General features: G+C 42.1%; 1 protein-coding gene across 1 annotated transcript in view; it reads left to right on the top strand.

Annotated features, from left to right (window-relative positions):
- The first annotated feature begins 4,561 nt into the window (after positions 1-4,561).
- The window catches only part of DDX10 (DEAD-box helicase 10), a 178,986-nt gene continuing 156,568 nt past the window's right edge, over positions 4,562-26,979 (top strand). The window contains exons 1-9 of the mRNA XM_073662435.1: positions 4,562-4,853; positions 6,923-6,983; positions 7,212-7,342; positions 8,171-8,329; positions 9,936-10,056; positions 13,000-13,189; positions 21,761-21,887; positions 23,569-23,731; positions 25,739-25,823. Of these exons, the coding sequence (XP_073518536.1) occupies positions 4,659-4,853; positions 6,923-6,983; positions 7,212-7,342; positions 8,171-8,329; positions 9,936-10,056; positions 13,000-13,189; positions 21,761-21,887; positions 23,569-23,731; positions 25,739-25,823 (1,232 nt within the window). The 5' untranslated portion in view covers positions 4,562-4,658. The remainder of the gene's footprint in view (positions 4,854-6,922; positions 6,984-7,211; positions 7,343-8,170; positions 8,330-9,935; positions 10,057-12,999; positions 13,190-21,760; positions 21,888-23,568; positions 23,732-25,738; positions 25,824-26,979) is intronic.

Below are 26,979 nucleotides of genomic sequence, written 5' to 3' on the forward strand. Positions count from 1 at the left end.
TTTGCCCTGTCTCCCCTACATAAAGACCCCCAGCTGGACATTTGGTACATATAATTAAGTACACTACATTAGATGTGATACAGCTGAACGTACCTGGGATCTTATAGTCCTGATATGAATTGGGGATCTTTATCTTGTCTGTGGTCGTTATAAACAGACAGGTTTTACATTTTTTTCTGGTTGCAAGGAAAGGTTCCTGTAGCTGGTGGAGTGTGTGGGCACCCTTACTGAGCAAGTTTCTGGATGGGTAGCGTGTGTTCCTAAACCCCTGGTAAAGAGTACACCCAGTTACATTCAGGACACGACAGACCTACTGAATAAACTAGCAGCAATAGGTCCTCTACCAGAAGGAACCATCCTGGCCACCATGGATGTGGAATCTTTGTATTCTAATATCCCACATGAGGATGGATTAAATGCCTGCAAAATCTTCATAGAAAATACAGGAATTGATGCTGATTCTGTGGTCAAACTTACAGAATTCATCCTCACCCACAATTACTTTGAATTTGATAACAACATATATCTACAGGAAACTGGTACAGCGATGGGAAGTAAAATGGCTCCACAGTACACAAATCTTTTCATGGCCAAGCTTGAAAGTGACTTTCTGTCCTCATTTCCCATCAGGCCTCTGGTCTACTAGCGTTTCATTGACGATATTTTAATCATCTGGACGGGGTCTGAGCAACAGCTGAAGACGTTCCATGAACACTTTAATCAATTTCACCCCACCATCAACCTAACACTCAACTACTCCTGGACTGAAATTAACTTTTTGGACACCATCATCAAGCTACAGAACAATGAAATAGAGACATCTTTGTACCGGAAACCAATCGACCGTCCTACATACCTTAAATGGGACAGTTTCCATCCAAAACTCTATTGTTTACAGCCAAGCCATCAGATACAATCGGATATGTTCCAACCAGATGGATAGAGACAAACACTTTGATGGCCTCAGAAAGACCTTTTTGAATCAGGGCTACCATCCAAGAACAATTGAAAACCAGATTACAAGACCCACCAGAATATCAAGGAATCATCTCCTACATTACAAAACCAACCAAGAAAACAACCGGGTGCCTCTAGTAGTCACCTACAATCTAAACCTGGAGGCGCTAAGGAGAGCTGCACGGAAACTACAACCCTTACTACAAAAAGATGCCCGATTACAATCCATATTTCCAAACCCCCCACTTCTGTGTTTCAGGCAGCCCCCAAATCTAAGAAGCATCATTGTCAGAAGCTCCCTGTCATCTCCACCTGCTACAGGAACCTTTCCTTGCAACCAGAAAAATTTAAAACCTGTCCGTTTATAACGACCACAGACAAGATAAAGATCCCCAATTCCCATCAGGACTATAAGAACCCAGGTACGTTCAGCTGTATCACATCTAATGTAGTGTACTTAATTATATGTACCAAATGTCCAGCTGGGGGTCTTTATGTAGGGGAGACAGGGCAAAAACTTAGAACAAGGATGAATCATCATCGCCACACAATAAAAGAAAAAAGATTAGATCTGCCTGTAGCCAAGCATTTTTGTTCCCCTGATCACAGCATAAAAGATATGAAATTACTAGTATTAAAAGGTAACTTCAAATCTCAAACAGAAAGAAGAATCTCAGAATATAAACTGATGATGACCTTTAACGCTTTCAGAGCAGGAATGAATGTGTCGCATGGATTTATGTCGTTCTACATCAACTAAGGAATGTGCTCCTCAGAATTGTGAGGCCATCACAACACTGGACCTGGTCAAAGGACAATAAAACCTTCACACTCCTTATCTATTAACTGCTAAAATATTTATAGCCAGAACTGTTTATCTCTTCCATAATAACTCTGCTTTTCATCACCTGTCTTGCCTATTGCATTTTTTTTTCTTGTGTGTCTTATTGAGTATAAATATGTGACTCTTCAGATTTTGTGGTATACTATGCCTGATGAAGAGACATGAGTAGTCTCGAAAGCTTGCAATTTGTTACCATCTTTTCAGTTAGCCATTAAAAGGTATCAACCACTGAGGACTCTCAAATCTAAATATTTTTCTATCTACTGGCTAACACGGTACAAGAATATATATTTTCCCTATATCGAGTTGCTACAGTGAATTTTTAGAATAGTTTGGTCGTTATGTTCTGATGGATTTAAGGTTATTTTATTTGGGGCAGCATTTTGTTAGCTCTTTGGTAGCACCCAGCATTGGGGAGGCTGGGGAGCTTGGCGGGGTTTATGTCGTCATTTCACAAGATCAGAATAAAATTTGCATCAGGAGATCCAAATTGGGTGACGCAGGCAACGGCATGTGGCTATCGATGTGTGGGTTGGGTGGACACTATTGTACATTACTACAGGTCAAAATTTTTGTGGAGATCAGGCCTGATGCTCTTCAATTCTTGTGTCATGCAATCAGGTCCACCACTTACTCATTCTCAATCTGAGACTGTTTTTAAAGATTGCTTGGGGAAACTTAATTCCGGATTAGGGCAGTGACGGAAGCAGATGAATTTGTTTTAAGTGTAGAAGGTATCAAGGGTTTGGGTAGATGGCATTCGGATAGTTTTAAGCCTTATATTCACCCTGATTTGGCTTTACCATGAGTATATATTTGATATGTAGGTGTTCACAAGTATGACTCAAGGGGCATTCTTACATTTATTATGCTGAAAGCCAGGAAAAGTAGGATCAGATAGGTTCCCAAATGGGTTTATCATCAGCTGATGTTCATATGAAAAGTATCAGGAAGCTATGGTGGGTTCAGGTTTTAGCTCTTGTTGCCAAAGTTAACAAGATCTATAGAGGCCCAGTCATCCTTGTTATTCATGATGGGGGTAACAATCTTGGGCAGATCAAACTAAGAAAGTTATTATCCCTCATGAAGACCAATTTGGTTCATTTTAAGAAATTGTTTAATAGTTGTGCTTTAGTGTGGTCGATGGTGGCAGCTAGAGCTAGAACATTTCTAAAGGATTGATCAGGCATGCAGATTATTGAACGCCGGAATTTTGTTAGGTCTATTGGGAATCTGGCAGTGCACAACGTCATGCTTGAAGGAGATATCGATGAGGTTTTAAGGAGGAATGGGGTGCACTTGAATGACACTGGGACTGATATATTCTCAGTATTTTGGATGGAACAGAGCTGGTTCTATTAGGTGGAGGTGGTCAGAGCAGTCTGTGGTGGGAAACAAGTGGGCAGGAGATTTCTATAAATCCATGTACTTTGCTGGAACTGTAAGGCTATCTTCACACATCATGTTTTTTTCAGCGTTTTTTAATGCAAATTTTCAGCTGTGTTTTGCAGTACCAGCAAAGTCTATGAGATTCCACAAATCTCATGCACACATCATGTTTTTTTTTTTTTTCAGGATTTTGTGCTTTGCATGTTTTTTTAAGTGGTTTTTCACCCTTGGAAGTAATGGGTGGTGAAAAAAAACGTTGAAAAAACGCAGGTGTCAAGTTTTTCAGAGTTTTTTTGTGCCTAAATCAGAATGAGATTTTTTCTTTCACTGAACTTAATGTACATGCATAACAGAGACAAAAGGACAGTGAAAAAAACACTGAAAAAATGCACACAAAAAAAAGGCAAATAAGCAAGAAAACAGCAACAAAAATCCTGAACAACGTCCTGGCAAGAGATCAGATTTTGTTGCAGAAAATGAACACTGAAAAAAACAATGATGTGTTGACATAACCTTATGACGGAGATACATTAGCATATCGCATTGGATGCGATATGCTATTGACACTCGGCTCCTGCTCTGCTGCGAGTGTGAGCCGAGTGTCAGTGCTCCCTCATGAGAGAATCATAGCATAGCTGAAGAGGAGACGGAGAAATTAATTTCTCCATCTCCTCAATTGCCGATGTCCGCGGGAATCCACTGCACTCGGCGATGTTTCACACGGACTCATAGACTTATATGGGTGCGTGTGATCAGAATTTCACATGCAATTGCAGCAATGCTGAAAAAAAAAACAACTCATATGAGCGCAGAATCATTGATTAACATTGGACCGAGTTCAATCATATTTTTTATCGGATGGCATTCGTCCGATTTAATCATAAGTGGGAGTGAGACTTAAGATGCTGCGTTTTTGCACAGCGAAAATAAACATCAAAAACTCATTGTGAGAACTTAACCTTAGGGTATGTGCACACTAGGTCTTTTTTTGGGCGAGGCTGCTCCGAAACCTGCCTGAAAAGACTCAGAAAATGCTCAAAAGTATGAACATATGTGGTTCTTAGGGCAGCATGGTGGCTCAGTTGTTAGCACTGCATGGGTGGCTCAGTGGTTAGCACTGCATGGGTGGCTCAGTGGTTAGCATTGTTGCTTTGCAGTGCTGGGGAGTCCACTAAAATCCAAAAACAATGAAAAAGTGCTCAGGAAAGGTAAAAAAAAACGGACAAAGAAACTTTTGCTAATTGTGACAATTCGATTTATTTTGGCGTCACACACAGGGCGATTTTCACCTCTTCAGTGTGCAGGGTCCTCAGCTCTGAGCTTCTGGCAGGAGAACTGTCCGTTTGTTCACGTGAAATAAAGTTTGGTTGAATGACGTCATCAGTGCGCGCCCCGCACATGTGCACTCAGCGTGGCTCCCGGAAGTAGGTCAGTGAGTCTGTGCTCCGCTCCGAGCAGTGTGCACGCCATGGGGAAACCGAGTGAGGACAAGGAGACGCCTCTCATCCACGATAGGAACGATCCGGTGAAGAACTTTGAGCGCTGGAAGAAGAAATACACCAGGAAGAAGGAGCGGTGCAAACTGCACAGGAAGCAGAGCAGGAAGCCGGAGTGGCAGCTAGAGAAGGAGAGCATCGGGCGGCTGGTGCAGCGCTACAGCGAGGTGACTCACGTGTGCTGGAGCTGCTGGTGGAGGGGATGGGCTGCTCTTAAAGGGCTTGTCCATTATCTGCTAGACAGCCCCTTAAAGCGCCACTCCAGGGTTTTTTCTTATTGCAGCGCTGGAGTGGTGCTACTAATGTAAGGTCCCTGCACCCAGTCTGATACTCACCGGCCACCATCTTCACCTTCTATCAGCACCGCTCCTATCGGTCTCCAGCAGGTTGTGACCTACCGGATCTCTCCAGTGTTTGCTGGAGGTCACTACTCTATACAAGTCTGTGAGAGCCTCATTTTGGTCCTCCATAGACTTACACTGAGAGCTTGTGACCGTCATCTCCTGACCTCCGGTCAGTCACAAGATGGCGCCACGGGACTGGAGCAGTGCTGAAAAAAGGTGAAGCCGGCGGTGGGTAAGTATAAATCACAGGGTAGGGAGCTTAGGCTAGTAGTGACACTCTAGTGCTGAAAAGCAAAAACAAAACATTAGGCCCCACTAAAGTAATGTTTTTTGTTTTTTTTTTAAATCCCCTTTCTTAGGGATCAGGTATGTAAGTAATGCATTTAGTGTCACACACCGGTTGGCGCCTACATCTGTTTTCAGCCTCATTCTGGTTGCTCTGGGCCTCTGGCACCATGTAGTGGCTTTTTTAACCCCCAGAATCACTGTCCTGGAAGTCACTTTTCTCCAGGCCTGTGGAGTCGGAGTTGGTAAAAAATGGACCGACTCCTAAAGTATATAATAAATTGGGTTCAGTAGTACAATACAGGATGTGCTGTAAATGTTTCCATAAGAATTTGGGTAATTTATGAAATGTCCTATAAATGTCTGTTCTATTCCTGATCTAAGGATCTCTGCTTTTAGTTGAGATGAATCTGTGCTGCACTTTGTGTACACCTTCAGTAGTGAGGCAGTGCTGTGGAGTCGGAGGTTCGGCTTACATAGCCCTGGTTTTCTCAATACATTCGTATTAGACTTCAGGGCCTCATTCTGAATTGCCATAGACTTGCATTGAGAACATTTTAAAAAGTGGTCTCTGCTTCACACTGCAATTTGGCCGGTCACAACTGTAGTCATGTGGTGCCAGACCGGGATGAAAATAGGTGAAGATAGCTACCAGTGAGAATGTGACTACATGCATAAGGGCTTGCTCACACTGGCATTTCATATGCAAGACCAGTGTTCTTCAATGAGGCAGAGCAGATTTGTGAATGTTTTTTCTCATGCCGATTAGGCATGAGAAAAAACATCGCATCGCACGGCGAGCACCCATTCAAGTCTATGGGTGCATGCAAAACATCAGACTGCACTCTGTCATCCGATTGCAGTCTAATATACACTGAGACAAGCAAAGGAAAAGATGGAGAAACGTGTGATCAGATTCTCACATGCGAGAGAATCGGAGCACTGACACTCGGCTCGCAGCAGAGCTGGTGCCGAGGGTTATTAGCATATCGCATGGACGCTATTCGCTAATGTAACCCTGGCCTTACACATATATGTGATACCTAACAAAAGGATTAAGAAAAAAAAATGCTGCAGTGAGTGCTGCTTTAAATGAAATAGTCCTTGTAAAATTAAAACACCCTATAGCCACTTCTTGTACTGGCGCTGGGTCTTCTGAGACTTTTGTTACATTATGTAAAGTGAGCCTTGCAGAAATCAGTGGCCACTAGCGATGAGCGAGTATGTTTTGTTAACCCTTTCGCCGAGTATGCTCGGCCGAGTACAGAGTAGTTACAGCTGCTCGGTGACAAGCGGAAGAAGTAAAAGCACAGTAGCCAAAGCCAGCCTCGGACCAATGGGATGATGTAGCATAGCAATGTAACACGAGCCTCAGGAGGCCCGGTGCCGACATGGCTGGACCACTGACAGTTTCCCTTAAGGGATATTCTCATCACCATAATTGGTTCCAAATTTTCAAAATGCTTATAAACACACAGAGCTGTGCAATGTTTTTTCAATCATCCTCTTCTCAAAAACAAAGGAATTTTAATGTTATTGTTTACTGCATTGATGTTGTGCTTGTGGAGAGCCCATTTCATTAATATTAATATTTTTTTTTTTTTCAGATCAACGTCAGTGAAATAGTTAAATTTTCCGATTTCCCTTTATCGAAAAAGACCCTGAGAGGTGAGTGCAATTAGCTTTATATTAGTAATAATGGGAAGTTTCGCCAGTGAGCCGGACACACTTGCAGGAAGGGGGGATGTCTTCTTACATTCTGCTTGTACTTTTTCATATATTTTTGTCAGTTCTTTTTTTTTTTTTCCCTCCATTGTTTCTACAAAATCATTTTTTTTTCTTTCCCCTGACATGGGATGAAATGTCATTTCATCAATGTTGTCTCTTTATTTGCAGGTTTGGTTGAGGCTCAGTATCGGTTACCCACAGAGATACAGAAGCAGACCATAGGCTTAGCTTTACAAGGAAAAGATATCCTGGGCGCTGCGAAAACTGGATCTGGAAAGACCCTGGCATTTGTTCTTCCTGTAAGTTCCGGTTTGGATGTTTTTTTTTCTTCTGTATTGTGTATTACAAGAATATAGTTTTTGTGACTTTGAAATTAAGGTTTCCATCATGTTTGCTATAAAAGGGTTATTCCAATAAAGGCATCTATAGTGATAGGGAATCAAATGGGACACCTGACTATCAGGGCATTGGGTAGAATTGAAGTAAACTCCTCAACAGTGAAATTGCAACACAAAGATGTCATGGAACTATAGAAATCACAGGACACATGTTAATAATATAAGAATGATGAACAAATGGAAACAAAATTTTCAAAAATCTTTGATGTATGAGCGCAACGAGCAGAAATGCATGCACTTAAATGCCAAATCATCAAGATCTGCTACTGGCAGCTAACTTTGCAATTGCCTGGGAGTAGGAGTGGTGATGCCATGAAGGCCTCTTCATAGTGTTGCCCACGTGGTTTCCGGACCAATCTCCAGCTGTCATTGAGTCCAAGGCAAAAGCAGGACTTATCACAGAATATTATAGAACTCCATTTCAGCCTCCATTCTCGATCTCTTGGTGATCAGGAAGGACGCTGAATTGGCTTTCTCCTTTATAACAGGAAATTGTCTCCGGTCTATAAGATGTACACTTTTTAGCAAGTTTTTTTTCCTTGCTAAAAAGTGCGTCTTGTCCAAAAATATCAAATATATTTTAACTGGACAACCTCCACCTTTTAAAGGTGTTTTACAATTTATTTCTGGCCAGATGCAGCAGGCTGGTGAATGGAGAATCCTAATTTGATGCTTAACTGCGGGATATTGTTAGATGCTGGTGTGCTTTATGTGACTTTTCTTCTTCAGGCTCTGGAATGCCTGTTTCGGCAGCAGTGGACAGCGGATGACGGTCTTGGAGTCCTTGTAATTTCTCCCACGAGAGAGCTGGCTTATCAGATCTTTGAAGTCCTTCGGAAAGTGGGACGCAACCACGACTTCTCTGCTGGACTTGTCATTGGAGGAAAGGTGAGTTTTGTTATCTGCGTGTGCTGAATGGTAGACGGTGCAGAAACCATTTTTAAACTGGTGCCACGTGAACGTTGTTAACGGATAAAGTTTTATGTTTTTAATATTATGCAATTTTGCTCTCCCCATTGGTTTTGTTTAATAACTATACTTCCTGTTATATAGAGAGCACTTCTCAGCCACCATCACAGGCAGAGCTACGACAGATAGCACCTAATAGTAGAAAGCACTGGGTCACAGATAGCCTCCTCCCCGTCCCTACAGAGCATGCCTACCACACTCTTCTACTGAAGTTATAAGGGTTATCCCCTTATGTACTGTTCGTTGTAAAAAAGCAAACTGTGCTTTACTTAGTCTTGTGGGTCACGCAATTTTTTTCCTCAGTCTCCTTTTATTGGCTGCAGTGGTGATGTCATGTTGACATCGCTGCAGTCAATCATTGAGCTTACAGCCTGTGTAGACAGCACTAGCCAATCGGTTCAATGCTTCCCTGTGGAGGTGAACCCCATTAAGAGAGACCAGGAGCAACGCTGGAGACTGCTACACCTGAGGGGTGGGCAGGTAATGCAGTCTGTTTTTTTTAACAATGTAGGAGATTATTTTTTCTATAAGGGGACCACTCCTTTAATGATTTCCTACACAGGCCCATTAAGCTGGTTTCACACACAATGATTTTCATTACTTTTTTTTTTTAACTTTTGAAATTGATATTGAAATGTAAAACTCCTTACATACAGAGGGGCAGGGTCAGGCTGGGGTCTCCTGACTGTCCATTCTCTCATCCCTCACATTGGGGAGAATCGGGCCAATTAATGCTAATCACACTCTGATCAAGTTCTGAGCCGACTGATCCGATTCTCTCTGGAACGGGGTAAAAATGACCTGGAAACTTAATTCCAGATGAAAACAAATTGCTTTGTGTCTCCATTTTCTGAGACCTGTAGCGTCTCTATTTTTCAATTGAATGAGCGGAGTGAAGGCTTTTTTTTTTTTTTTTTCTTTTTGTGCGAAGAGCTGATGTTTTGTTTATTCCATTTTGAGGTACATACAATATTTAGATTGTTTTATACTGAATTTTTTTGTAGTGGTGAGGTGATGTTTAAAAAAAAAAAAAAAAAAAAAAAAAGCAGTTCTGTCTCTTCGATTATTTTTTTTCGGTGCTTTATGGCATTTACCGTATAAGTTAAATAATTTTGGAATTTTTATTAGACTTTTATGTATGCTATGGAAACCCATCAGCACCCCACAATCTCGTCACTTTAGGGCTAGCAATGGACATGTTGATTGGCAGACTCCTTGGACCCTTGCGCTTCTAACTGCTGTCAGATATTGACAGTGGCCTTTAAAGAGTTACCAGCGGTGATTGGTGCTTGGCTCCGATCGCTGCTGTTACAGGAAGAGGCTGGCTGTATGATATCTGCCAGGTATGGTGCAGTCTCAGATACTGAGCCCGCTCTATACATCTGCACCTGACATGTGCCATACATGTACATGGTTAATGCTTGTTGATCTCAACAGGAAGTTTTTGATTGGGGTTTATTTTTTATTTTTTTGTTACTTGAACTCTCCTGATTTATTTATTGTTTCACTTTTTATCAATTTGAAGGACTTAAAGGAAGAATCTTCTCGTATTCATCGCACAAATATATTGATTTGCACCCCTGGACGACTGCTGCAGCATATGGATGAGACATCCCTTTTTAATGCCTGTAATCTCCAGATGTTGGGTGAGTAATTATCGGCCTGTTTATGTAGGATACATGGCTGTTGTTTGACTCTAGCTCCCGTAAGAGCAGAGCAGCTGTTTTATTCTTTTATCAGCCAATGTGACTTGCAGATATAGCAAAGAGCTGGTGTTCTGGGCGGATTGGAGGAACTGTTACAGAAAGTACACTGGAAAATTGGAAAACTTTTCATAATGCAATGAATAAGCTTTCTTCACTTAAAGGGAATCTGTCAGTAAGATCCGCCCCCTCCCCCACCAAAACTGCATATATGTGCATGCAGGTCTTTCATATGTGAATGCATTGACACTTTTATATCTTCTATCTGTTGCTGCATTTCCTGGACATCAGCATTATTTACGTCTACAAATTCGTTGTTAAAGGAGTATTTTCAAGTTGTCTCGTGATCAGCTGAGAGCTATGCCAGTATCTTTAACCTCCTGGTTTCTGGCAGGGCGGGCTCTCCTCCATGATTGAACAGCAGTGCTGTAGTATTAGTTGAACTATAAAAACTCAGCACAAGTTCTGCTGTAGCACATTCAGCTATCAGTGATTTGTTCTGGAGTCTATACTTATAGTATTTACACATGGCGATAAAAGGAACAAGAACTCACTTGGCAGGGACAGTGAGAGCTGTGATGCTTGCTTCCAAGGATTGTGATTGATGAGAGCAAGTTTTATGTCAGGAGCTGGAGGGAGGTGAGCAGCTAACTGCTGTATAGTGTCAATGGGCTGGATGAGGTGGCTGGTATGTTAAGAGTTAACCCCTCTCCTGTAATGTAACCGTTCTTGGGCAGGCTCTGGTAGCTCAGCTCCATGGAAACCAGCTGTACCCTATGAAAAATAAACGCTCTCATTGCTGGAGAATGACAGCAAATAAAAAAATCAAGTCAATTGCAAACATTATTTTCATGCTATTTAATAACTTGAGAGAACCCATTAAAGTGCTTTGGGTGTGACAGCACTTAAAGAAGCCCTCCTCCTCTCATCAAAATTTTTATCCACTTAATATATTGCAATCATCATATTATATAGCACTGTGTACTTACAATTGCTCATTTTGCCTTTCTACCAGCTAATTCTTCTCTTTTCTCTGCTTTATGTAGAAATAGGAAGTCTCTTGTCCCTGCATTTATCATTCCCCTCTTCAACTCCTGACCCAGCTGCTCCCTCCTCCTCCTCCCTGCCATTGACTTTTGCAGTGACTCATGCAGGGAATAATGGACCTCCTGTTTCTACATAGAGCTTAGAAGGATTCAGCCAGTCAGTTTCTAATCATGTGATGTCATAGACCTAATGGAAATCACATGATTAAAAACTGACTAGCTGATTCCTTCTCTATGTAGAATCAGGAGGTCAATTTTCCCTGCATAACTCATCAGTCACTGTAAAAGTCAATGGCAGGGGGAAGAGGGAGCAGCTGGGTGAGGAGTTGAAGAGGGGAATAATAAATGCAGGGACAAGAGACTTCCTGTTTCTACATAGAGCAGAGAAAAGAGAAGAATTTACTGGGTAGAAAGACAAAATGAGCAATTGTAAGTACACAGTGTTGTATAATATGATGACTGCAGTATATTAAGAGGATAAAAACTGTGAGAGGAGGAGGAGGAGGGCTTCTTTAACAAGCCTCTGTCTTCTGAGGTTGTTACCCGCCCAGCAGCAGTTTCTTTAGTTTGATAGCTCACTGCCTATGACATAAGGAGCCAGGCAAGTTAATCTGACGGTGAGCTGTCAATCACGGAAGGGAGGATGATGATAGGTGGGGCAGAGGTTTGGGAAGTGCTCGGTCACATCCAGAGCACTTAGTGCCTCATTTGCATATGGATTAAAATGTTATTTACTCTGTAATAGAAGATATAAAGGTGTTGATGCATTTAGATTTCTGAGACCAGCATGGTGGCCCAGGGAGGCTGTTTTGGGGGTGGTGGGATATTATCTTACTGACATTCCCTTCAAATTAAATTGCCTTTTTGGTAATTTGATCACAGGTCAGGACTAAATGTTGGTTTACAGTGTATTCATTGAAACTATGTTTAAGTCCGTTTGCAACAACCTCCTAAAATCAGAAATTCTCCGGGCTTGGTGTCTTTCTCTATTGTCAAATGTTAAAAAATAAATCTTTATCACTAGTCCTGGCTTAACAGGTTTGCAATATAATTTTTCCCTGAAATACGCCATCGTTTTCATGTTGTGTCCCTATGTCGCTTACCCCATGTGCAGGGCATTACAGTAGCTTAGGTATCCATGGTTATGACCACTCATATACTGACAGTTAGTTAGCTCTTAGTGATCGTAACCATGGATACCTAAGCTACAACAATGGCCTGCACTTGGGGTAAGAGACATGGCGAATCAGAAGAACTATACTAAAGTTCTAATTGGAGGTATTTGCTAATAATAATAGTATTATTATTTATTGGGATAGGATCTTAAAGATGGGAATACCCCTTTAAGTCTGTTTGATTTTTACAGTGGATTCTACTCCTTGATTAAGTTTCCTAATGATTTTTAATGGACACAATGAACATGTATCTTTAATGTTTTTTCCCGCTGAAGCTGGGAGAGTGGACTATTTATTTATTTTTATACATTGGTAAGGGTCAATGTATCAGTAAAAAGCTGCTGAAACTTGGATGTAACATTGAAGTACAAGGTCTGTCTTCCCTGTACAAGGTCTGTGTCTCACAGATCCCCTTAGACTTAATAGCGGAGTCTGATCTGCAGAGCCGATGAGAAAAGGACCTGCTCTGAGTCGCACGGACCGGAGAAACGGACCCGTTAGTTTTTTTTTTTTCCCCATTTTGTTTGTTTCACACCTGCGGCCAGAGCTTCGTCCGCACTTTTACCCCTCCGGCTTCACCATCTGGGTATATCCTAAAGAAGAAACACGCAATCACCCTTAGAAGTTCCTGCGGGACTGTAATGCCCCCTTTGCTCTTGTTGCAGTCCTGGATGAGGCCGACCGGATACTGGATATGGGTTTTGCAGATACAGTGAATGCGATTATAGAAAATCTTCCAACAAAGCGACAGACTCTGCTCTTTTCTGCAACCCAGACAAAATCCGTCAAAGATCTCGCACGTCTGAGCCTTAAAGACCCGGAGTATGTGTGGGTGCATGAGAACGCAAAGTTTAGGTAAGTTTTTACTAACTTACTTACATTAGGAAAGTTTATTGTAAATCTACTGTGGCATTGAGATTGCTGTGGTCTGGTCCTTGTCTATTGGGTATAATATAATCTATTCCGTTCAGGCTATTTACCCAATTTTTGCTACAGGGGTCCGACTCTTATCCAACTAATCAACTGGGGGGGGGGGGCAGACTGTCTGTGTCATTCTTGGCTACGGCACTGCTATACATGCGGTGTGGATTCTGGATAAACCTTACATGGATCTGCTTGTTTTCTGGGTCCTTGCTGCCCCTTTATACAGCTGATTGGTGGGTGTGCAGGGTCCTAGCCTCTCGCATAATGATGACCTATTACTCTGGGGTTTTGTTGCCAGCTGCGTGCCAATGGCTAATGTATTGTACGGGGCCGACTGTAATGGTATTACAGGGAGAGAATGCATTAACCCCTTTCCACCGCAGCTAATTCCCATTTTTTTTCCCCCTCTCCTTCTTCCAAGAACCATAACCTTTTTTTATATTTTTACTTCCACGTAGTCACGCAAGGGCTATTGTTTTTGTTTGCTGTTTTAGTTTTGAATGCCATCATTAATGTTACTATATATTGTACTGTAAAGTGTTAAAAAAAAATTCAAAGTGCAGTGAAATTGTGAAAAGGGAAAAAAAAACCACAAAAATATGCAATTCTTCCAATTTTTCGGGTTTTGTTTTTACGGTGGTAATGTGGTTAAAATAACCCGGTAACATAGTTCTTCAGGTCAATACAGTTATGGCGATAACATTGTAGTATTAAAAGTAAAAAAAATAAATCTTAATTTTGTAAAAAAAAAAAAAAATTGGTTTGTTGATGTTTTCGGAGACCCCAAACCCTTTTTCTTCATTTTTTTTGAGGCTTGTTTTTTGCAGGGCAAGCTTGACGTTTTAACATATTTGGTTACATGGGATGTCTTGATCATTATTGCATTTTTTTTTTTTTTTCAAACAGAGATGCAACAATTCTGGTTTTTCGATTGTTTAGCGCATGTTTTTCTTGAACGATACCGACTTCTTCCTGTACCACTGCTTGAAGAAGTTGTCTTCCAGAAACTGGCAGTAGGTCTGGGAGTTGAGCTTCACTCCATCCTCAACCCGAAAAGGTCCCACAAGTTCATCTTTGATGATACCAGCCCATACCAGTACCCCACCTCCACCTTGCTGGCGTCTGAGTCGGAGTGGAGCTCTCTGCCCTTTACTGATCCAGCCTCTGGCCCATCCAGAGTCACTCTCATTTCATCAGTCCATAAAACCTTTGAAAAATCAGTCTTAAGATATTTCTTGGCCCATTCTTGACGTTTTATCTTATGTTTCTTGTTCAAAGGTGGTGGTTTTTCAGCCTTCCTTACCTTGGCCATGTCCCTGAGTATTGCACACCTTGTGCTTTTTGATACTCCAGTAACGTTGCAGCTATGAAATATGGCAAAACTGGTGGCGAATGGCATCTTGGCCGCTTTGCGCTTGATTTTCCTCAATTCATGGGCAGTTATTTTGCGCCTTTTTTGGCCAACACGCTTCTTGCGACCCTGTTGGCTATTTGCCATGAAATGCTTGATTGTTCGGTGATCACGCTTCAAAAGTTTGGAAATTTCAAGACTGCTGCATCCCTCTGCAAGACATCTCACAATTTTGGACTTTTCAGAGCCCATCAAATCTCTCTTCTGACCCATTTTGCCAAAGGAAAGGAAGTTACCTAATAATTAAGCACACCTTATATAGGGTGTTGATGTCATTAGTCAACAGCCCTCCTCATTACAGAGATGCACATCACCAGATTTACTTAATTGGGAGTTGGCTCTCAAGCCTATGCAGCTTGGAGTAGGACAACATGTATAAAAAGTATCATGTGATCAAAATACTCATTTGCCTAATAATTCTGCACAGTGTGTATGTGTTATACACCCTCACCAGGAAAATATATATATATAGTACAGACCAAAAGTTTGGACACACCTTCTCATTTAAAGATTTTTCTGTACATTCACACTGAAGGCATCAAAACTATGAATTAACACATGTGGAATTATATACTTAACAAAAAAGTGTGAAACAACTGAAAATATGTCTTATATTCTAGGTTCTTCAAAGTAGCCACCTTTTCTTTCATGACTGCTTTGCACACTCTTGGCATTCTCTTGATGAGCTTCAAGAGGTAGTCACCGGAAATGGTCTTCCAACAATCTTGAAGGAGTTCCCAGAGATGCTTAGCACTTGTTGGCCCTTTTGCCTTCACTCTGCGGTCCAGCTCACCCCAAACCATCTCGATTGGGTTCAGGTCTGGTGACTGTGGAGGCCAGGTCATCTGGCGTAGCACCCCATCACTCTCCTACTTGGTCAAATAGCCCTTACACAGCCTGGAGGTGTGTTTGGGGTCATTGTCCTGTTGAAAAATAAATGATAGTCCAACTAAACGCAAACCGGATGGAATAGCATGCCGCTGCAAGATGCTGTGGTAGTCATGCTGGTTCAATATGCCTTCAACTTTGATTAAATCCCCAACAGTATCACCAGGAAAGCACCCCCACACCATCACACCTCCTCCTCCATGCTTCACGGTGGGAACCAGGCATGTAGAGTCCATCCGTTCACCTTTTCTGCGTCGCACAAAGACACGGTGGTTGGAACCAAAGATCTCACATTTGGACTCCTCAGACCAAAGCACAGATTTCCACTGGTCTAATGTCCATTCCTTGTGTTCTTTAGCCCAAACAAGTCTCTTCTGCTTGTTGCCTGTCCTTAGCAGTGGTTTCCTAGCAGCTATTTTACCATGGAGGCCTGCTGCACAAAGTCTCCTCTTAACAGTTGTTGTAGAGATGTGTCTGCTGCTAGAACTCTGTGTGGCATTGACCTGGTCTCTAATCTGAGCTGCTGTTAACCTGCGATTTCTGAGGCTGGTGACTCGGATAAACTTATCCTCAGAAGCAGAGGTGACTCTTGGTCTTCCTTTCCTGGGGTGGTCCTCATGTGAGCCAGTTTCATAGTTAGTTAGTAAGTAAAGCCGAATAAAGACTTGCGTCCATCAAGTTCGACCTGTTAGTTCTGTAATTGCTAAAGTAGATCCAGAGGAGGGCAAAAACCCCAAATGATTTGGCCAATCTTCACCTGAGGAAAAATTCCCTCCCGACTCTGAAACCAGCAGTCAGAATAAATCCCTGTATCAACCTACTATTTTATTCTATTTTTAAGTATATGCAGAAATCTGCCTGGTATCTAGAAATGCATCCAGTCCCCGCTTGAACTGGTTTAGTGAATCCGACATTACCGTCTCCTCACTCAGTGAATTCCATATTCTCACTGCTCTTACCGTAAAGAACCCCTTCCTATGCTGGTGCTGAAACCTTTTCTCTTCCAGTCTTAGTGAGTGCCCTCTTGTTACCGTAATATCCCTCCTTTTGAACAAATCCCGGGCAAGGTCTCTATACTGTCCCCTAACATATTTGTACACATTTATTATGTCCCCCCTCAACCTTCTCTTTTCCTTGTAGCGCTTGATGGTTTTTGCAACTGCACTTGGGGACACTTTCAAAGTTTTCCCTATTTTTCGCACTGACTGATCTTCATTTCTTAAAGTAATGATGGCCACTCGTTTTTCTTTACTTAGCTGCTTTTTTCTTGCCATAATACAAATTCTAACAGTCTATTCAGTAGGACTATCAGCTGTGCATCCACCTGACTTCTGCACAACACAACTGATGGTCCCAACCCCATTTATAAGGCAAGAAATCCCACTTATTAAACCTGACAGGGCACACCTGTGAAGTGAAAACCATTTCCGGTGACTACCTCTTGAAGCTCATCAAGAGAATGCCAAGAGTGTGCAAAGCAGTCATCAAAGCAAAAGGTGGCTACTTTGAAGAACCTAGAATATAAGACATATTTTCAGTTATTTCACACTTTTTTGTTAAGTATATAATTCCACATGTGTTAATTCATAGTTTTGATGCCTTCAGTGTGAATGTATATTATTCATAGTCATGAAAAATCTTTAAATGAGAAGGTGTGTCCAAACTTTTGGTCTGTACTATATATATATATATATATATATATATATATATATATATATATATATATATATATATATATATATATATATATATATATATATATATATATATATATATATATATATATATATATATAATAATATAGAGCCACCTTCAGTATTTGTTCCACTGCTGGTTTTTGGCTTACAAATTGTGATGTAAAATACTGACCAAATACTCAACGTGACCAAACTCATACATACCCTCAGTCCTGGGTCTGAAACTGCCGAATCCCCGCAGTGTATGATTAACCTGTCAGATGCCGGCATTTACCATGTGCCGGCAGGGTGGTGCTCCCGTGTTGTGATTATGGGGCGTCGATGGGTTGCAATGACAGCCGGGGATGGATCTGCTGTGACAGCTGGTCCATGGTAGAAGTGATCAGACAATCACAGGTTCAAGTTCCCTAAAGGGAATAACCAATTCAGTAAAAAAAAAAATTCACCTTTTAAAAATGAACAATAGCAGCGGCCTTAGAGAATAGCAGAAGGGAGGGTGGTTACAGCTGTAGATACGGAGGGAAGCAGCGGTGGTCTATCTCCAATGCAACAAGATGTAAGAAAAAGCATCAATATCTCAATAAACAACTGAAGATTTGAAGGAGTCAATTGCAAAACTGCTCTCCTTTGCCGCCGTTATCTTGGCTGCAGCGGCTCCAGACAAGGCGTTGGCACCGGCCCTTCATTCACAGGCTAATTGCTGGGCCGCTAATAAATGAAATGCTGTGGAAAGTAATTAAAATGAGCAATTACGCCCTCCAACTATCAACTACCGGGCACACAGCCGAAACCACTGGGCACGTTCCTCACGCTGCGTAGAGATCCCTGCCGGAAACAGAGGAATGTTCTCTGCCGCTTGTAGGAAATTACTATTTTTATTTATTATTATTTTGGAGCCAAAAGAACCAGCAATCCTCATGATTTTGTCTGGTATTTCCTAGAACTACCCGCAATTACATCACCACTTTCTACTTAAATGGGTATTTCCATATCTGCAGGATATGGCATAAGTGCCTGAAGGGTGTGGGTCTTGATTTCAGGACTTGCACCTTTTAGTAGAACAGGGGTCCTGGTCCTGTGACCCTCGGGCACTTGTTTTAGGCCACTACAAAGTTCATACAGTTACATGGAGATGGGAATTCCTTTTTAAAGCGTTTTTCCACGCAGAAATAACAATCAGGTAGTTGCTGATTATTGTTTTCTGGCAGGGTGCTGGTCTCTGTAGCTGCGTCTCCAGTGATCAGGACCTGGACACTTGTCCCCATCTCATCCATGAGAGGCTGAAATAAACGTTTAACCCCTTCCTGACATCCGTCGTACATGTCAGGTGCTGGGGAATAAAGCGGACATAGGAGCTGAGCACACTCCACACACGGCCGGTGCTGGCTGTGTTGTATCGCCAACATCTGCCTCTTAACAGCAGCAACCAGAGCTCCGGTCACTACTGTGTAACCCTTTAAATACCAATGTCTGTCACTGACAGTAACATTTGAGTGGCACAATCCAGGGGGTTTGCCGATTCGCATGCCCATCGCGCTTTCATCCGCCCTCCTGCAGTGCGATTTCAGAATGACAATGGTTTGCTCGACAGAATGACAATACAATACATTACGTCTATGTATTGCAAACCATACATTACCATTGCAATATATAGTACAAGTAATTACACAATCAGGACTCCTAGGTGGGAAAAAAGAAATAATGAGTGTATATGTGTGTGTATACATTGAATCTACAGTGGGGGAAATAATTATTTGATCCCTTGCTGTTTTTGTATGTTTGCCCACTGACAAAGATATGAACAGTCTATAATTTTAAGGGTAGGTGTCACGGGTGTGTCGCCACGAAGATCGTCACGATTACACAGCCTGACTTCTCGCAGCTGACTTTTTGGTGCTTTGTGTTTTTCGGCAGTGAGGGAGTTAATTCTCTCTCTCTCTGTGCTAGACGAGGTCCAGCCTCGCCCAGCTGCAATCAATGCTGCTGTAGTGAGACTCCTTCAAATGCCTGCTGGTCTGTTAGGGAAGTGTCGGTGAAAGCATTTCATGCAGACTAACAGAGCGGATCGTGGTATTTGGAGTTTCAGAGCTAAGTGCATTTGGAGTGTTTTTTCCCTTCATCGCTTTATCATTTATCTCCTTTCCTGTTGGTGTTCCCTCTGTTGTAGTTGTGTAGTTTTTGTATGCAAGGTGGTTTTGGTTTTTCCCTTGTACTGTCTCGTTCGTCTAAGTACTGTGTGTGGGCATATTATTACTTGTCCCCTTTTGTTGTGATTGGGGTCCTTCTCAGGACTAGATTACTTAGGTGCAGGGATCCTCAGGAGGTAGGGGTTACGCTGGCGGCCTGGACCTCTGTACCTTTAACAGTACCTCCAGGTTGAGGGATTAGTCAGGGCCCCAGCTTAGGGTCAGCTTAGGCCCCCTACCTCCAGTATACAGAGACAGCGTGACAGTAGGTTAATTTTAACATTGAGAGATAGAATATCCCCCCCAAAAATCAAGAAAATCACATTGTATAAATTTCAATAAATTTATTAGCATTTTGCAGTGAGAAATAAGTATTTGATCCCTCTGGCAAACAACGCTTAATACTTGGTGGCGAAACCCTTGTTGGCAAGCACAGCAGTCAGATGTTTTTTGTAGTTGATGATGAGGGTTGCGCACATGTCAGGAGGAATTTTGGTCCACTCCTCTCTGCAGATCATCTCTAAATCATTAAGATTTTGAGGCTGTCGCTTGGCAACTCGGAGCATCAACTCCCTCCATAAGTTTTCTATGGGATTAAGGTCTGGAGACTGGCTAGGCCACTCCATGACCTTAATGTGCTTCTTTTGAGCCGCTCCTTTGTTGCCTTGGCTGTTTGTTTTGGGTCATTGTCTTGCTGGAAGACCCAGCCACGACCCATCTTCAATTCTCTTACTGAGGGAAGGAGGTTGTTGGTCAAAATCTCGCGATACATGACCCCATTCATCTTCCCTTCAGTACGGTGCAGTCATCATGTCCCCTTTGCAGAAAAGCTCCCCCAAAGTATGTTTCTCCCACCATGCTTAACAGTTGGGACGATGTTCTTAGGGTTGTACTGGTCCTCCTTCCTCCAAACATGGCGAGTTAAGTTAATGCCAAAGAGCTCAATTTTTGTCTCCTCTGACTACAGCACCTTCTCCCAGTTACTCACAGGATCATCCAGGTGTTCATTGTCAAACTTCAGACAGGCCTGTACATGTGCCTTCTTGAGCAGGGGGACCTTGCGGGCGCTGCAGGATTTTAAACCTTTAATGTGTAATGTGTTACCAATGGTTTTCTTGTTGACTGTGGTCCCAGCTGCCTTGAGATCATTAACAAGTTCCCCCCGTGTAGTTTTAGGCTGATCTCTCACCTTCCTCATGATCAATGATACCCCACGAGGTGAGATTTTGCATGGTACCCCAGATTGACAGTCATTTTATATTTTTTACATTTTCTTACTATTGCACCAACAGTTGTCTCCTTCTCACCCAGCGTCTTATGTTTTTTTAGCCCATTCCAGCTTTGTGCAGGTCTATGATCTTGTCCCTGACAGCCTTAGAAAGCTCTTTGGTCTTGCCCATGTTGTAGAGCTTAGAGTCTGACTGATTAATTGAGTCTGTGGACAGGAGTCTTTTATACAGGTGACGATGTAAGACAGCTGTCTTTAATGCAGGTAACGAGTTGATTAGGAGCGTCTAACTGGTCTGTAGGAGCTAGAACTCATAATGGTTTGTAGGGGATCAATTACTTATTTCTCACTGCAAAATGCAAAAAAAATTATTTAATTTATACAATGTGATTTTTCTTGTATATTTTTTTCTTTTTTTTTTTGGATATTCTCTCTCTCTCAATATTAAAATTAACCTACTACTAAAATTATGGACTGTTCATGTCTTTGTCAGTGGGCAAATTTACAAAAGCAGCAAGGGATCAAATAATAATTTCCTTCACTGTATGTATGCGTGTGTTTGAAAGAAACACTCCTCTTCTTTGCAGTTAAAATTAAATGTAAAAAAAAAAAAATCTGGTACTGCAACAATCACAAAAATTCAATTTATCAAAGTATAACATTATTTACTCTCTAAGTAGATGCTGTAAAACAAAAAAATCTATCTATCTATCTATCTATATATATATATATATATATATATATATATATATATATATATATATTTTTTTATATAGACACTCTCTCAAATTACTTTAAAAAGTGATCAAAATATCCTTTGTACTTCAAAAGTTATATTTTTTTAATTAATTTTTATTACACTCCTGCATTCACAATGAGCCCCAACATTAGCCGCTCCCCTGCTGGGGTGCTTGTTGACAAGACCCCCTGTTTCCTGTACAGACATATTTGTAATAGTTGCATCCTGGTTTACAATCAGGAGCTACAAAGATCTGGAGGATTATCGGTGGTATATTGTGGATAGTCCGTCCTTCCGGAGGCCAGACCCAGATTCTGTCCATACTTACTATTCGTGTCCTGTGTATTTTTCAGCACCCCCGCAACTTTGGAGCAGAACTACGTAGTCTGTGAAATCTCCCAGAAGATCAACCTCTTGTTCTCGTTTGTGAGGAACCATCTGAAGAAGAAGAGCATCGTCTTCTTTTCTAGCTGCAAGGAGGTAAGGTCATTGTGAATCGGCAGGTAAATTATGGAGACTCTGGTCCAAAAGTTTACAGGGGCCTTCATAAGTTTGTGTGCCAGATGCCGTAAATTGTATGCAGCCCCCAGACCGGTATTCTAGCAATATCCTCCAACTGCTGTGCCCCCCTTTAACCCTTCCCCTTTCTACATGTATATCACACAGAAGTACAGAACTTGGACCAGTGTTATTGCATAGGGTTGTTTGGATGAGACTTTTCATACGGTCGGTGTGATAAAAAGATAAAATAATAATTGTAGCATGCACCAGTCTTCCGTATTAGATGAGTCACCTATACAAGTCCATGGGTGAGCAAAAATAAAATCTGATCCCATATATATCAACCGTATTACATCTGATTTTTATGGATCCTTTGCAGTTTTTAGCATAAGAAGCTGTATTTCGTCTTCTAAATGTTATTACCTGCTGATGTATAAAACCTATGCCAGATGGAGTCCAAAATCAGACATATATGCATGTGCTAAGACTTACAGACTGATTTACAATATGAATGAAACGTCGTGTTTTGTTTTTTTTCCTGAATGAAAATCAGACAATTTTTTTTAAAAGTGCACCGGCTTTAAGGGGTGGTCCAATACCTATAAAACCCTTTTATAAATACCTATATTTAAGCCCTAACCACTTCTGTAATTGGCTTTATTATTAAATTCTTTACTCTTCTCCCATTCCTGCTATTTCCTATGTGTGTTTTACAGGACGTCACAGGAGGCTGGGGCTGCACTCGCATCCCTTGGCGTTCATCACCCCTTCAGTACAGGATGTCATTGAGATAGCGCTGCACTTACTTCCACAGCTGCTGTTGCCTCTATTCCCTGATGACATCCTGGTTCAGTAGATGTCATGGAGAAATGGCCACAACTTCAGTCGCAGCCACTGTTACTAACACTGCAGTCTCTTTCCCTGAAATGAATATTCATCAGCGGTGATGGAGGCAATGTGAGCTACATCAGCGCCACTCCCTGATGACTATTCGTTTGGGGATGGTGATAGAAGCAGGGTGAGTGATTGCAGAGCCGCCTCACTGCTTCTATCACTGCCCCCTGATGACTATTCATTTTAGGAAAAGGGTGTTGGAAGCAGTGACTCTGACGGCGGTGACTAAAGATGTGATCTATTCTCAATCACCTCTACTGAACCAGGATGTCATCAGGGGTCTATGGGGACAGTAGCTGTGGTAAGTGACCGCAGCGCTGCCTCCTGATGACTACCTGTTTCAGAAGGAGAGAGTGCAGCCTCAGCCTCCTGCGATGTCTTGTCTGACACTCCTCACAAGCGAAATGTCACAAAGTAAAGTAAAAAAAAACCAACAAACCCCCCCCCCCACATATAGCAAATAGCTGGATAGGGAGAATTGTTGGGGATTTTATAATAAATTACAAAAGTGAATAGAACTTAGGTATTTATAAAGGGCTTCATGGGTATCTGACCACCACTTTAAGGCCTAGTTCAGACTAGCGTTTGCAAAATCATTCATTTTTCAGCCATATTGTCGCCCTTAAGCAATTTGTATGTCCTAATTTTTTTTTTTTTTATCTCCGCACCAATTGATTTATAATGGGCGACTCTGATACGCATTAGGCCTCATTCAGATGTTTGTGCTTTCACGGCCTCTGACGTGATTTCTCATTCTCTCTGTTAGGTGCAGTACCTGTACCGAGCGTTCTGCAGGTTGCGGCCCGGTACCTCCATATTGGCTCTGCACGGCAAACAGCAGCAAATGAAGAGGATGGAAGTCTATAACGATTTCGTGAGAAAAGAGTCTGCAGTGCTTTTTGCCACTGACATTGCAGCCCGGGGGCTAGGTATGTAATGTGTTATCACCGCACAGGAGTGATTGTGGAAAAAAACTACAAATCCCAGCATGCCTGGACAGTTGCAGGGTGCACTCGGTATTGTCATTTTTTGACAAGTTGGAGACCATTGTTCTGTATACTGAAAAGTTATAGTCATATCTGCAATTAATAAGTGTCTGGTCCCCAAGAACTGGTGTATGTGAGAAATCCCTGCGATCGGCTGATTGAAGAAGGAGAGTGCCGCAACCTCTCCAATGTTTGCAGCAGGATGGCTCGTACTTATCTGCGCTGTACTTCTCACAGCCGTAACGCAGAGTATCACAGCAGTGTCTTATTTACACTGCAATATTCTGCAGTCACTGCAAAAAATGTATAGCACAGGCTACAAAAATAAGTATGGCGCAGGCAAGCTGCTGCAAAAGTTGGAGAGGTCGCGTGAGCACCGCAGTCACTTCAAACTGCTGATCCGAGGGTTTTCTAAACCTGGCGCCCTCTTAGATTAAAAAGTTATGTTTTTTTTTTTTTCCATCCTTAAAATTAACACATGACCTCATTTATCCATAGTTGGTATGACTACTTTTTACTATACTGAAAAATTGGGCTCTAACCTGTCGATCACCAGCCGCTGCTGCAAAATTATGATACTGAGACTGAGATGGGGAGACTCATTAAACGGCTGATTGGAGGGGATGATGTTGGCCGGCCACCTCCGATCTAATACCGATGACGTACCATAGGAATAAGCCACCAATAGCCTGGATATCCCCTTTAAAGCACCACTCCAGCGTTTTGTTTTCAGCGCTGAAGTTGCGCTTTAAGTGTAAGCCCCCAGCCCCCTGTGATTTACACACCCTCCGGCGTCTTCTCCGGTTTTCAGCACCGCTCCTTTCCCGCAGCGCCATCTTTTGAGTGCACCTTCTGACTGGCCGGAAGTCAGAAGCTCCGCTCACAAGCTCTCAATACAAGTCTTTGAGAGCCAGAACAAGGCCATCATAGACTTGTTATGAAAGGTCACCTCCGACGTGCCGGCAGGACGCTTTTCATAGAAAGCGTACAGGAGCGGTGGGGAAACCGATGAAGGTGGCGGAAGGTGAGTATATGACAGGGGGCAGGGGAATTACATTTAAAGCTCCACTCCAGCTGTGCAATAAACAGTGCTGGAGTGGTGCTTTAATATAGATGGCTGCACTAATCTGAACCTTCATCTTAGTCAGGGTGCCTATGGGCTACATGGAGCATCTCTCCTACAGAAGGTCCCAGTCTGCCCACTTATCACTTGATAATAAGGGAGACTGTAAGCAGGTTGGGTCAGGGAGTATGAAATCTATTAGGCCTTATTACAGAAAGCGAAGGTTTACTCTGAAAAGTAAAGCTTCAAATACGAGTCGGTCTCATACAGGTGTCGGCTGAGCGGCTCCGCTGGCTTCTCTGTCCTGTCCTCTTCCTCTTTGCATTTAGATTTGTTTTTCAAGCTTGGTTTGGGATTCATATAATTAAAGGCGTAATCTGACTGCTCACTTCTGGTGAATGGGGATGTCACATGCGAGCGTGTCTGTATCTTGTACTCGTCTTACTCCATATTTTTCTCTCTAATGAATAGTACCTGCCATTTGCGCACTCCAGCCGGCAGACGTCTGTCAGAGTGATGCCACTGGTCCCTCTGACACCCCTTTAATTGCCCCTTCTATATCCATGTCATCTGTAAATAAATCATAGTCTGACATCGGCGCTGATCGGCAGAACGGCACTTTTATTCCTTTTTAGAGTAGAGCGGCAGTGACCTCGCCCCATTCATTTGTGGTTCTGGCCTTTGCTCTGGATATTATTTTCCTCCTCGATACTTTTAGCTGATGATGAGTTCAAGTTTTCCATCTGTAAATGTCAGCTGAGCCGGCAGAATCGCCGCCTTTGCAGTATCGCTTTGTATTATTCAGAGACATTGTGATTCTTTATTACGTGTTTTTTTTTTTTTATTTTTTTTTTTATTTACACATTTCCAATTTTTTCCCCCCTTAGATTTCCCGGCAGTGAACTGGGTGCTGCAGCTGGACTGTCCGGAGGATGCAAACACTTACATCCACAGAGTGGGGCGAACGGCACGGTAGGTCTGGCTTAATAACTTTAATGACTATAACCTATAACTCAGTGTGCAAAAAGTGTCTGGTATGTAAATCCAGAGCAGCTTTTACAAATTTGCATCCTTCAGAGCTGAAATTGCCCAACAGGTCTGCTTAAAATGTTTTCTGTTGATTTACTTTCTGGAAAGTATATAGTTTTCTGGACTGCACATTAACTCATTAAAGGGGTATTCCCATCTCCAAGATCCTACCCCAATATATAGTAGGTGTAATAATAGCTAACGCCTCCAATTAGAAATGTAGTAAAGTTCTTCTGATTAGCTATGTTGCTTACCCCATGTGCGGGCATTGCAGTAGCTTTGGTATCCATGGGTATGACCGCTCATACAGTAAGGGTACAAGCCCACTATCAGGAATAGCAGCGTTTTGGACGCAGCTCACCTGCGCAGCATCCAAAATGCTGCTTTCTACAGTACAAGCACAGTGGATTTATAGAAATCCCATGCCCACTGTGCTTGTTTTTGACGCTGCGTAAAGTCACCCGTGACGCGGGTTTACGAGCCGCAGCATGTCAATTTCTGTAGTGGAGACGCTAGTCTCCGCTGCAGATTTTGACAGATTGAAATGTCATTACATGCAGTGGATCCGTATGTACTGACAAAACAAGTGCAGCTAGAACGCAGTGTTTTGGACGCAGCAAAAATACGCTGCGTCCAAAGCGCTGATGGTTCGTGTACGTGGGGACCTAGTCTAACAGTTAGTGGCTTTAACCATGGATACCTAAGCTACTGCAATGCCCTGCACATGTGGTAAGCAGTGTAGCGGATCCGAAGAACTTTACTACATTTCTAATTGGGGTTGTTTGCTAATATTATTATTATTGCACCTACTACAGATAGGATCTTAACTCTAACTCCTTAAGGAGAGTGCGATTTGCTCCCCCCCCGCCACCAAGAATTGTAACTTTTTTTTTTTGTTTGTTTTACTTTTCCTTCAATGTAGCCATATGAGCGCTCGTTTTTTGCATGACAAGTTACAGTTTTGAATGATCTAATTATTGTTGCAGTACAATATATTGCACAGCCGGGAAATGGGGAAATAAAATTTAAAGTTTGGCTAAAATAATGGAAAAAAAAAAATGCAATTCAAAGATTGTTTTGAGAGTTTAGTTTTTCTGGT

The sequence above is a fragment of the Phyllobates terribilis genome, unplaced genomic scaffold, assembly GCF_046119375.1.
Source record: "Phyllobates terribilis strain yellow unplaced genomic scaffold, ASM4611937v1 Scaffold_2__4_contigs__length_985480577, whole genome shotgun sequence".
Taxonomy (NCBI): domain Eukaryota; kingdom Metazoa; phylum Chordata; class Amphibia; order Anura; family Dendrobatidae; genus Phyllobates; species Phyllobates terribilis.